Source organism: Eurosta solidaginis, chromosome 5 (genome assembly GCF_040869045.1).
Source record: "Eurosta solidaginis isolate ZX-2024a chromosome 5, ASM4086904v1, whole genome shotgun sequence".
In the NCBI taxonomy this organism is placed as follows: Eukaryota; Metazoa; Arthropoda; class Insecta; order Diptera; family Tephritidae; genus Eurosta; species Eurosta solidaginis.
The window spans coordinates 27,873,800-27,886,648 of NC_090323.1; the positions used below are offsets into that span (position 1 = coordinate 27,873,800).

The 12,849-nt window shown below is 36.5% G+C and overlaps 2 protein-coding genes across 3 annotated transcripts; both read right to left on the minus strand.

Annotated features, from left to right (window-relative positions):
* Nucleotides 1–3,252, minus strand: LOC137254109 (angio-associated migratory cell protein). Of its 2 annotated transcripts, none has more exons than XM_067791847.1 (4): nt 3,132–3,252; nt 2,218–3,081; nt 1,934–2,147; nt 1–403 (listed from the first exon to the last, which is right to left on the minus strand). In XM_067791847.1, exons 2-4 carry the CDS (start codon nt 3,077–3,079, stop codon nt 190–192), a joined length of 1,290 nt encoding a protein of 429 aa, XP_067647948.1. In that variant the 5' UTR covers nt 3,080–3,081; nt 3,132–3,252; the 3' UTR covers nt 1–189. The 2 variants fall into 2 exon arrangements, with proteins under 2 accessions (XP_067647948.1, XP_067647947.1); XM_067791846.1 differs by having other exon boundaries at nt 2,218–3,091.
* Nucleotides 3,253–6,376: 3,124 nt separating this feature from the next.
* LOC137251958 (ATP-dependent RNA helicase WM6-like) lies at nt 6,377–7,785 on the minus strand. Its single transcript, XM_067787031.1, has one exon. The coding sequence runs from the start codon at nt 7,638–7,640 to the stop codon at nt 6,588–6,590; it is 1,053 nt and encodes a 350-aa protein (XP_067643132.1). The 5' UTR covers nt 7,641–7,785; the 3' UTR covers nt 6,377–6,587.
* Nucleotides 7,786–12,849: the final 5,064 nt, after the last annotated feature.

The following is a 12,849-nucleotide window of genomic DNA, read 5'->3' on the forward strand; positions in this document are numbered from 1 at the left end:
TTATACTGATATCCGCTATTATTCATAGCTACTATATTTTTGGAAAGCATTAATGTAAATAATTTAAAATTATATTTTATTACAAAATACAGTCATATTCTATTTTTAGCTAAACAGTAACATCTATTCTTGTATAGTATATATTATAGAAAAAAATCTTTATTTCCAACTACAAATTTGTTAACAAAACTAATCACCCAATTGTGGAACATTGAAGATTTTCGCCCTGCGATCTTCAGATACTGTTAACAATATATTTTCATTTGGATTGTAGCACATTTCGTAGACTTCTGCCACATGTCCTTCAAGTGAAAATTTGCGCGCACCAGAGCGAGCATCAAATCCAATTACACTACCATCCATTGTCGCTGCAATTAGGGTGTGATCCGTAAGCCATTTGATCCTGTGAAATTAAGAAGACATGTTAAAGTATTTATTAATAATTAAGCAAAAACATTTTAAGTCAACTTAAAAACCAATGCTGCCCGTTTGAATAATTACCCTTACCATTCGGCGTTAACTAATGAGTAGCACACCAATATGGACATTACATTATGGGGGAACATAGAAGAAGCATAATCATTTATAATATCGTGATAGCCATTCACCCCTATTGCAACTGTCGATCGGAATAGAATCGACTATTTGTCGATTTCATCTTTTCCTTTTATTTTGTTGCTATACAAATTATTTTAATATTTCGACGTATTATAACATAATTTTTATCCATTATAAAGATAATCGATTATCGTTCAGCGGCCGACTATCTATTGCGATCGACTCTCGTTACCCCAGCGGTTTAAGGGGTCAGAATATACCCGCGGTAGGTATGCCTGTCGTAAAAGGCAACTAAAATACCAAATTGATTCAAGGGGTTGTGTAGCGCAACCCTTTCAAGGCGTTGCCAGCGCAATATATAGCTTATCCAACCCAATTGGCAACCTCACCTATCCGTGGCGAATCCTGTTTCATTAACAGCCGAGGCTCTGGCGACCCCGAACTACTCATGGATCTAGGGGGTGGGAGGGCGGTATACCCTAGAAGGTTGTTGTTGTTGTTGTAGAGATAAGGTTGCTCCCCGAAGGCTTTGGGGAGCGTTATCGATGTGATGGTCCTTTGCCGGATACAGATCCGGTACGCTCCGGTACCACAGCACCATTAAGGTGCTAGCCCGACCATCTCGGGAACGATTTATGTGGCCACATTAAACCTTCAGGCCATTTTGTTAGTGAAACAGGATTCGCCGCGGATAGGTGAGGTTGACAATTGGGTTTGGAGAAGCTATATATTGCGCTGGCAACCTGAAGGGTTGCGCTACACACCCCTTGAATCTGGTATTTAGTCGCCTCTTACGACAGGCATACCTACCGCGGGTATATTCTTACCCCCTTACCCGCTGGGGGTGACCTAGAAGGTCTCGTGTAGTCATACCAAAACGTTCCCGAGATGGTCAGGCTTGATACCGGAACGTACCGGATCTGCATCCGGCAAAGGACCATCAAAATCGATAACATTCCCAAAGGCCTTCGGGGAGTGTCGCTATCGCTACAACAACAACATCGACGCATGTAGTCATACCAAAACGTTCCCGAGATGGTCAGGTTTGATACCGGAACGTACCGGATCTGTATACGGCAATGGACCATCAAAATCGATCACTCCCCAAGGCCTTCGGTGAGTGTCGTTATCGCTACAACAACAACAGCAACAACATCGACACTCATAATAGGGGAATTGTCTGATCAGCGATCTACTCCGGCGACGGGATTAAAATACTGAAGCGACTTAACAATAGAGCCAACCTTTTTTTTGAACTTAAACTCCCATTAAATGGTTAATCATAGATGGCGTCTAAAGATTAATTCATAAATTCTTCTATTAGTTATGAAAACGTAAGCAAAGATTAAGACCACAAATGTTGTGTTGAACATACCTTGTTATGCCACCTTTAAACCCTTCCTCAAAGGTATAATCACATAATGCTCGTAGTCCATACTTCGTGTAGTCCCAAACAGCTATTTGTCCATGCAAGGTGCCACTGGCTACGATTTTAAGTTCATTTGATGGCGGAAATGCTATACATTCAACTGAACCCTCAGCTTCTACACTGCCTACTGGGCCGTTATTGGTGTAGAATACAATTTTACCTAAAAAAAAGGTTTCAAAATATGTACATATGTACATGTTTATTGTAATCTAAATTGTAGGCAAATTTACCATCTAGCCCTCCAGCAGCATACAGCGGTGACTCTTTATCACACGCCACCGACAGGACAAGCGACTGATGTGCCAAAGGATGCTGTGCGTCTACATCCATTACAACCGTACAACTCTTCAAATCCCAAAGCTTCACACCACCATTACTATAACCAACAAACAGCTTTTTGCCATCACCAGTTAATTCGCCAACACCACAACGTACACCCCCACCGGGTAATATTTTACAATCCCCCGATGGTATGCGCCATACATAAGCTTCACCATTTTCACTACCAGCTAGCAAAACATTAGCAGCACGATGCCATTGCATCCATGTCAAATCGCCCATTGAATACTCCCATATTTTGCGTAATGTTATTGCTGCGCCACCAGACTCATTTTCTTGTAATTTGTGTACAAACAACTCGCCGGCCATATCACCCGTCGCTAAATATGTTCCATCATAACTGAAATGCACATCCGTAACAGTGTCTTTATGCTCTGTTATTTCATATACTAATTCGCATGTGTTTATACTCCAAACATAAGCGCGATCATCTTGACCACCGGTGGCGGCAAGGGGACGACTGGGATGTAATGAGCCTCCAAAAACAGCCCATTTATGTTTCATAAAGGTAAGCTTAGCATCATCACGTTCGGGTGGAAAGAAAACGGTGTCATTATTAGGATTATCTGACCTCTCATCTTCGTCGTCGGAAAGATAGCCATAACGTGCCTCTAACTCTTCCATAGTGATTTCTTCCATTTCGAGTTCGTCATCCGCATCAGGAGGTATATCGTTATCGAATAGTATTTCCTCGGCTTCATCATCCTCAATTTCGTTTGGATGTGGTGGTGTATTATTATGTCGTACACGCATTTCTAACAAATACTAATTTTATTGGTGAATAACTGTTATAAATTAACTTTACTTGTGTAGCTTATGTTTTTATTGCGATTTAAACACTAGACAGGTAATAATATAACAATTTTAATTTCACCGAAATTTGTGGAGCTAACAAAATATGTCAACACGTGTGGGATGAACAGCTGATTGCAAGGCTTTTATTTGGCAGAAAATATTCTGCTGTGTTTAATGAGCAAAAAAGTGACACCCAATTTTTGTATTTCTTAAGCTCAGTATGGGAGCCTTAAAAAAAGTAAATAAAGATTTGCATTCGTAAAAGATTTGCAAAAACGCTTTTCCGTATTGAAAGCGATGAAAGTGATTAGGAGTTAAACTATTGTCAGAGAGGATAGATATAATAAGAGACGTCCTTTCATACTTCTTGCTAAATTTATTTGTAATGTCCTATTTGAAGGTAATTTTAAAGTGCTTCTACACATTTTCATGAGGTATTTTTGATTGTTTATAGGATCGTATTAATTAAACAATTCATCCTCTTTCCAGCAATCACAATATATATTAATATAAACTTGTTACAAATGTGTAGCAGGCAATTTGCTAATACCCGCCAATCAGGCACATTACAAATGAAAATTGAACTGACGTCTCTTATTCTATCATCCTTTCTGCTATTGTGGCGGTGCAGTTCATGTTTTCAGAACAAAAGCAATGAACATTTAATTTTTATTGTTCAACAAGTTTTCATTGTTCAGTTCGTCATTAACCTTTTTCATTGTGAGATAATAAAATGATTTTATTTCTAAATTTCAATAGGGAATATTTATTCCTTATTTCCTATATGATCACTTCGTGTAACTGTCAAAGCGGAGCAACGCCACAAAAGCGCTTGTGTAAGTCCGGGTAATTATTTACTTTAGCTCAACTGCTAAAACTTCTCAACAGTATCGGGAGAGGTGTCTAAAGACGCGCTTTGGATCCATGACCCCGAACTCGAGAGCGGAAACCGAAAGAGATATTTGCGAAAGAAATTCAAAGCTTTTATGTGTTGTAATAACTTCGAGGATTTTTTTCTACCCAAAAAAACAATTCTGAGGAAGTGTTTTGTGCGGATATAGTTCTGATCTCAAAACCGGTGTTCGACCCAACCAATTTAACGATTTATAATCGCGGCCGCCAATGCAGAAAAGTGTACTGCGAAAAAATACTATAGATCCCAACCTTTTCGGAACGGATTTTTGAAAACACCATTTATCAGAAAGTTTTTAATTTTCACTTTCGGATTCGCCGTCTTGAGGCCAGAGCGCGCCTTTTGAAACCTCTCCCGGTATTTTGGACGAGGGTTTTCTACTAGTAGATTTTCTGCTCGAACTCTTGACATTCTATCGTAAGATATTAATAAAAAACTGGAAAACGCCCCAAACTTTGGAACCGCAGGTGGGCCCATAAATTTTTACGTAAAATACACTTATGAATGGGTCCAACACTGGTTTTCGGCAAAGCGACCAAGGCGTTTACGTAAAAGAAAATAATCCGATGCCCAAACCACTTAGGTATTAGATGACCCTTAAAAAACATATACAAGACTTTGGTCCATTATCTCAGAGACTTCTTTATTTCTTAAAATATATACAGTAAAGTTAATCCAAAACATAAGCACTATGTTAAAAATATTTTTTTTTACGTACTTTCATTATCGCCCCTCAATATACGAAGATAAATCTATTTCATCTGGCAACTCAGTTATACTGACATCAAATCTCTCCTGAACTTCATTCAAAACCTGATATGTAAATAAGCATGATTCAATCACAAGAGGTTTGCTCGACAGACACATTTTTTGGCAATTGCAGCCATTTTGCTCCCAAATCGAATTAACATCCATTAACTGTGTTGTTTCTTTGCAATTTTTCGAAAAATATTAGTAGCAGAAATAGGAAGCAATCAGTTTACAAATACCCGATAAGTACTAAACTGCATAATTCCTTAGAACATTTACAGCCTCATTCTGTTTGGCGAACGATACGAACACAGGAACGATAATCCTTTTTGAGACGATATCGTCAAACAGAATGAGGCAGTTATTTTAATTTTATGATGAATTTATTAACTATGCCATGATCTATTAGTGTGGCTGAACATAGGTTTTATGACGTACGGACACCAAGGAATCGTGCACTTTCGTAAACCTATGAACATACGAACCCTAAACCACTTAAAAATTCATCGATCAACGTCAAAAACTCTACTAGTAAATTGATTCACGTAAAAATGTCATTAGTAAATAATGGAGATGCCATAACGAAATATTGGTACATTGAGAATGTTAACTTATTCATTCCGTATGTTCGGAACATTCGTCTCCATTTAAGAATTTGGGGAATCAGTTTATATTTTGAATATTATGTATATTCGGACCTCGTGAGGTAGTATCAAACGAACGTGTTCCGAATATTCTAAATTAACGTTTTATACGGAACACTTCCATGAATACTTAACGTAAAGGAGCTTTCTGACATTTCAGAATAAAAATGTAAATACTCCCTGTGTAGTAGGACCGCATAAAAGCTGAACTCTTCTGTCAAAGTCAAGACCGGAATATAAAGTTCTAAGACAATAAGCCATTTTCTTTTATTTATTTATTTTTTTTTTGTCAGACCATGTCGGCTGCGTTTTCAATGTCATCTTATCTCAAAATATTTCTCAAAAACTTCCCATTTCATGATTTGTCACAAAAACGCCCTATATTAGAACTAGATTGAAGAACGCCTCAGAATGCTTTTCACTAACTCCCTCTTATGTCAAAATGCATTGAACTTATGCTCAGGGAGTTTTGAAACAAATTTTGATATAGTGTATTTTTGAATAAAATTCTAAACCAACATAGCTCTTTATCAATTCACGAAATATTTAGTAGAAACTGAATTATTTCCTCCAAAACCTGTTGCATTTACAAATTTATTATCACTACTAATATACTACTAAAGGTACTTTTCTACTACAATTTTCGCTAAAGGGGATTCAATTATTACCCGTTTTCCTTACTTCGTAAAAGCAACCCGTCCAGATTTCTCAATTTGGGAGTGTCAAAGCTCTGCCGTCATTGAAGAACAAACCTCTAGTAATTGAATCATGGTAAATAAGTATCGGAATCTTCTGGCATGTCGTAGTTGAATACGACCATTGTTTACTATATAGTTTGGCAGCTTAAGTAGAGGTTATGTTGCGAATAGAGTGGAAGGCAGTGGACTAGGCAGTCGAATGTCATATAATGAAGGAATGGTGTTCGGAGATTTTTCAAAGTTAAAAAAAAAATGATAAAGGCTTTAATATAAATAAAACTATTGTTTTAATAACAACAAAAACGCCATATATATTCTGTATACATAAATTTGTAAGGATTATCTCACTTTAAAATTTGAATTAAATAATCTAAAATTTTGTTTTGAAATTGAGTCGAAAACTGTTCGTGTGAATGTGCGTTTTTCACCGATCAGCTGTTAGTTGCGCTACTTGGTAAAATTTACAATGAATACGACTTCACACGTGCGATGTCCAAACCACGTCCAAAAAGATTGGTTGCCACTAAAACACGTTTTTCGAAGTCCTTAAATTGTTGATACCGCTTCAGACGTTCCAATTGAGCCATATCACGATGTATGCCAATGGCAGGAAAATGTTGTCCATTCAATAGGCCAACTAATGTTTTACAACGTTGAACAGATTTTACGAAAATCACCACTTGATTAAACTCGAGCACATCCAAAAGATCAAATAATTTCCTATTCTTTTCATTTTCCATAAGTTCCACGCAGTGTTGTTGTAGACCATGCAATGTCAATTTTGCTTCGTCATCCACAAAAACTTCCATGGAATTTTGCATGAACTTCTTACAGATTAAACGTACTTCATTGCTTATTGTGGCGGAGAACATCAGCACTTGTTTAGTGTGCGGTGTACTGTTGAATATCTCCCGTATATTACCATACACTTCTTTTTGGTTCAACATTTGATCGTATTCGTCCAAAATTAGATGTTTCAAATACTGTAAGTTTAGTTTTTTATTGCGCATCAAAGCTAAAATGCGACCTGGAGTGCCGACAAGAATATGTGGTTTCCTTGCTTTTAAAATTTCCACATCACTTTGAAAAGGTAGCCCGCCAAATAATACCTGAACCTTCAAATTGGGTATGTATTTGGAGAATCTTTCATATTCTATACTAACTCGGAAAATTAGTTCGCGTATGTGACACAGTACTAGGACACAAGGCACATTTTGATCCGGTTCGAGTTGTTGTAAGGTTGAAATTATAAAAACTCCAGTCTTACCCATGTCCGACATACCCAGTATGGCTTGTGGTAAACATTCATGTTGCACTTCGGATGGATGTTCGAAGCCACAATCGGCGATGGCTTGCAATATTTCAGGCTTTAATAGAAAATTACGAAATCCCAAGCTGTGTATTGACGCGTAGTACCCTTTGACATCAGTCCATACAGTCGTTAACTCAGCAATACTACCAAACGAAATATCATCTTCTTCTTCGTAATCCAACAGATCGAAGTCATCAAACATATTTCTTGTTGCCGGTAATTGAAAGCTGTGGGAATCTTGCGATTGTTTTTTTTATATCTTGGTTTAACGATTTACTTAATTATAGACAATGTTTTCAGCTACTTCTTCGATTATGTTACGCTTTGTATGTATACTTTTCCTTAACTGATGGAAAAGCCTTAAATTCAGCCCGCTTTTATATTGATTAGGTAGACATTAAACAATTGCCTTCAAGTAACTTAATAATCGGTTGATCCTCTTTGTTAAAAAAATAAGTGACACAGGTATCAATCTATTGTTATAGCTTGAAGTAAGCAACAAGGTGATCATTAGTTGAGATTTCAGTTGTTAATATTTCGTAAGTGTTTTGAAATGGTGCAGGTACACATCCTTGATTAATAGTTTACATACTTACATTTTAGCAAGCGCCATATAGGTAGACTACGAACATTTCATAAACATCAACATATTTATTCAGGCAGTAAAAAATACTCCTGAGTATCAGTAATACAAATTTGTCCATTAGCATTAAGATTTTCTAATTTTTCCCAATCGGGGCTTCAGAGCAAGGTAAAGCTAAGGGGCTATTGAAATTCGTTTGAAAATTAGCACTCTGGGTCAAGAACTCCAGCACATAAATTCTTAAGTTTGGCCATTTGTAGAAATACCTCAAATAAAAGCTGCCTTCTAAATATTTTCCCATATTTTTCTGGGTGACGTCAGGCCTGAAAAAGCACATTCTGTATGTACTTTATGTATATTTTTTTTTGTGACGGGAGCGATATATATCCTTTGCCCAGAAGCAATATTCCCAATGCTTAAATTTATTCCGCATCCTAGCGAACTTTTGCTAACAGCATATAATAATTTTTAGCAGGTATAGACAAATTGTTATGAATGTAATGAATATTATTTTAACTTGGCAGCACTAGCTTTGTTTATTAAAGCCGGAGTCATTGGTGCCGTATGTGGTATCGCTGTATCCGTATCCCTAACGTATCAGCTGTTTATCGTTACGACGGTAAACCAAAACCCAATTGGTTGGCTACGATACGGTTACGACCTTAGCGGCACCAATAATCGATTGCATTGATTCTCATAAGGTTGGTCGAATCAGCTGTTATAAGGTTCCCGATACGGTTACCGATAAAGCACCAATGTCTCCAGCTTAAGCTGGAGCCAACCAATTGGGTTTTGGTTTACCTTCGTAACGATAAACAGCTGATTACGTTAGGGATACGACTACAGCGATATGACATACGGCACCATTGACTCCCGCTTTAACCGTTTGTACGAACGCCAACAGGTAGATAAAGCCGGAGTCATTGGTGCCGTATGTCGTATCGCTGTATCCGTATCCCTAACGTAATCAGCTGTTTATCGTTACGACGGTTAAGCTGGAGACATTGGTGCTTTATCGGTAACCGTATCAGTAACCTTTTAACAGCTGATTCGACCAACCTTATGAGAATCAATGCAATCGATTATTGGTTCCGCTAAGGTCGTAACCGTATCGTAGCCAATCAATTGGGTTTTGGTTAACCGTCGTAATGATAAACAGCTGATTACGTTAGGGATACGGATACAGCGATACGACATATGGCACCAATGACTCCAGCTTAAACCAAAACCCAATTGGTTTGCTACGATACGGTTACGACTTTAGCGGCACCAATAATCGATTGCATTGATTCTCATAAGGTTGCTCGAATCAGCTGTTATAAGGTTACCGATACGGTTACCGATAAAGCACCAATGTCTCCAGCTTAAGATTTGAGAATAGCCATCGTCCCGTCACAAAAGAGAATAAATAATTTTGCATGTAAATGCAACAACAACGATTTGAGCCAGATAAATCCAGATATATGTCTATTTCAATTTGTGAGCCAGATAATTTGTTAATTTCTTGTATTTAGTTTGGCAAGCCCTGCCTTTGATAAACCTACTTTTTCAAAAATAGATGTCGCTGCTTGGCCTCTAGCCGTATTCCACCACAAATCACACACAGAAGTTTGCGCATTCACGAGTTAAAAAATGCTTCGTTCTCCGCATCTACGTCACACTTGACTGCTTGAGCTAGTGGAAGAAATAGAGAAAAAACAAGAGCTAAAATAAAATGAAGTCAAAACTGCCCATAAAAAACAGCTGATCTTTTGTTTACATGCTCAATGCGCAATCTTGTGCGTGTGATTTGTGGCCGTATACCGTATACCAACGGCGACATCTGCCTAACACAACTCATGTGTACAAAAATATCACGACCTCTTCTTCTCAAGTCTCCTAATGATCCAAAGCAGAGCCGGCCAAAAGTTGCACATTGTGCAATTTGAGTTCGTATTTTCACACAGACACTAACGATGTGCGATCACGATCGTTTGCTTTCGCTTGTCACTCACTAAAATCAACAGTGAATACAAAAGGAAAAGTCCATGCTACTTTTTGGGCACATAATAAAAACAATGTAATGCAATGTTAAAGTGACTTTTAATACGTTTTAGTTAGTATTATTAAGTTCCTTTGAACATACATATTAATATTGACAATTTAAATATTAATAATTAATAATAATTAATTCATTATTAATAAATATTGACAATTCAATATAAGTACCTTTTTGTACGTTCTACTTAGTGTTTTTAATTTTTATACATTTTTTTTAATTGAATAATTTTATGTTTTGAAAATATATATTTCTTTCTTTACATTTACTTTGTTTTGTAGTTCTTTCTTAATGAAAAAATTATTTTTTTAAGTAAATTTTGCATTTAAGAAACACTATACCTTCTTTTATAAAAAAGTTTTATCTGGCTAGCCCGACCTCCGCGTTCTTAGTTATATGAATATAAGTAAATATTGTTAGGATTAGCTTGAAATCAAATAACCAGAGTCCTTTTTAATTTTGAACTTCACAGTACACATTTTCGTTTAGCACACTGTGGGGAGTTGTCACTCAATTTTTACACACACTTATGCAATTGCTTTAGTATTTGTGTGGCCGGCTCTGATCCAGAGCATTCCCCTGAGAATTGAGCGTGATACGGAGCTGGAAAGTTCATTGGATGATGGGTAAATCCGCAGTTACCCACGAACGTACGTACAAAAAACGAATCAGCTGACACGACCTATCTTATGAATGCGCAATGTAAACGAAAACTCACCGACGTGCAACGCACGTACGTACGTAGTCCGGAACGTAGAAATCAAGACAATTTTGACTTGTTGCCTAGTAAACTTTTATGAGCTAATTTTTGACCGTTTGCACTTTTACGCAAAAACACTTAATTAAAGTTTGAAAAATTGTGGAAATAATTCGAAATAATTATGTAAAAGTGCAGATTATAAATATGGAATCTATTCATACTTATTTAATGTTAATTCCAGCCTTTTACAACATCAGAAATTAAAATAGAAAAGTTGATGGTTCCATATGCATGCATTCAAACAGGTCAATGGCAAAATTTTTTTCGTGGCCACTACGGGCATATATTTTGCTCAAATGCGTGTACGTACGCCTGTAGTAAAATTTCTTATCAAGGACAAGAAAAAACTAACTAAAATAACCGCTTCGAAAAATACTAAGAATAATCGTTGTAATTTATCTTTTTCAATTAACTAATGGCGGCCATCGTGGTGTGATGGTAGCGTGCTCCGCCTACCACACTGTATTCCCTGGGTTCACACCCCTGGCAAAGCAACATCAAAATTTTAGAAATAACGGTTTTCAATTAGAAGAAAATTTTTCTAAGCGTGGTCCCCCTCGGTAGCGCTCAGGGTGTATTTCTGCCATGAAACGCTCTCAGTGAAAACTCATCTGCCTTGCAGATGCCGTTCGGAGTCGCATAAAACATGTAGGTCCCGTCCGGCCAATTTGTAGGGAACATCAAGAGGAGCACGACGCAAATTGGAAGAGAAGCTCGACCTTAGATCACGCGTTAAATATTTTTTTTTTTATTTATTTAACTAATTACCTGCATATGGCTCACAATAAGAACCAAATGTGAATTAGCAGCAAAAAAAATTTTGTTAATTGAAATATAAAGTATTATACTTTAAGATCGCCATGATATTGAAGATGATATAACTGCACCAGGTTTAGCTTTTTACTGTTCCGTTATATTTCTCTTACGGAAGATTCATACATTATACATTTATTTATAAGGACTATATTTTGAAGATAAACTTATGAAATATATTTTAACGTTCACATAGGCAACGTCTACATAATATTTTTTATTGCATTTTAGTTCTGAGGGTCGATTCCGGTTGTGCGTTATCGTAAAGTGAAAAGTATTAACACCAATTCACCACTATTATTGATTCTCGTTTTGCGTCAAAACTTCGAATTGAAGTGTAGTGAAAACAAAGTTAACGCCGATACAAATTTTGTGTTAACGTTTGAATTTAAAAAAAATTGTCAAACAAACATCAAACAAAAAGAAAACAAGAACAAAAGAAATCTGTCATAATTTATCATTCAGCAAAGAAAACTTCACACATCGTAAATTCAAATGTCATTCACAGCAGTTATAAGAATCGCACTTTCGAACTCAGTGAACTGAAAAAATGAAAACATTAAGTGATAACCAAAGTGATAAATTTTTTTCACTTCACTATAACTCTCAACCGGAATCGACCCCCTGGTCGACCTATTTTTGCAAATGAAAGATATTTAAAAAAATAAGTTTTTTCACTCGAGATACTCCACAAAATTAGATTATTTTACGAAAATATATATGAAATTGCTCTAGGTGGCATTGATATTTCTATAGCATAAAATTAGCATTATTTAATTTTTGGGAATGATTAAAAGCTTTTGCTTGAAATATAGAGTTGTACGATTTATTAATATTTAATTAAAATATTTTTACCTATTTAGAAGTTATGGCCAATACTAGAAATGAAAATTACACTTTAAATTCGCAATTTTTCGCGTATATAAACAAAATCCTAATATTGGACCCTCTATCAAACAAGATATATATTTAAGTTATCCAAGGAAAAGTTGTTTAAGGTAGCCCAGAATAAAATTTTGCCACATTATACAGTACGTATTATGGCCGAGCCACAATGTTTTTCTATATAGATGCGTTAAACGCAATCTTATGCATGATGAGTACATTGCCGATATTTTTATGGAAAACGGCAGATCGAGCGACAGTAGCGCCAGGTGACATGGAAAAGTAGCCATCTGCCAACTTTTATTGCAAGCAAAACATGAGAAGAATATCTT

Excerpts from the sequence above, each read along its gene's own strand:
- LOC137251958 (XM_067787031.1), bottom strand. The coding sequence starts at position 7,640 with ATGTTTGATGACTTCGATCTGTTGGATTACGAAGAAGAAGATGATATT.
- LOC137254109 (XM_067791847.1), bottom strand. The coding sequence starts at position 3,079 with ATGCGTGTACGACATAATAATACACCACCACATCCAAACGAAATTGAG. Across the intron at positions 2,148-2,217 it reads TGCTGCTGGAGGGCTAGATG|GTAAAATTGTATTCTACACC; the intron begins GTAAATTTGCCT and ends CCTTTTTTTTAG. Across the intron at positions 404-1,933 it reads TTTAAAGGTGGCATAACAAG|GATCAAATGGCTTACGGATC; the intron begins GTATGTTCAACA and ends TTAATTTCACAG.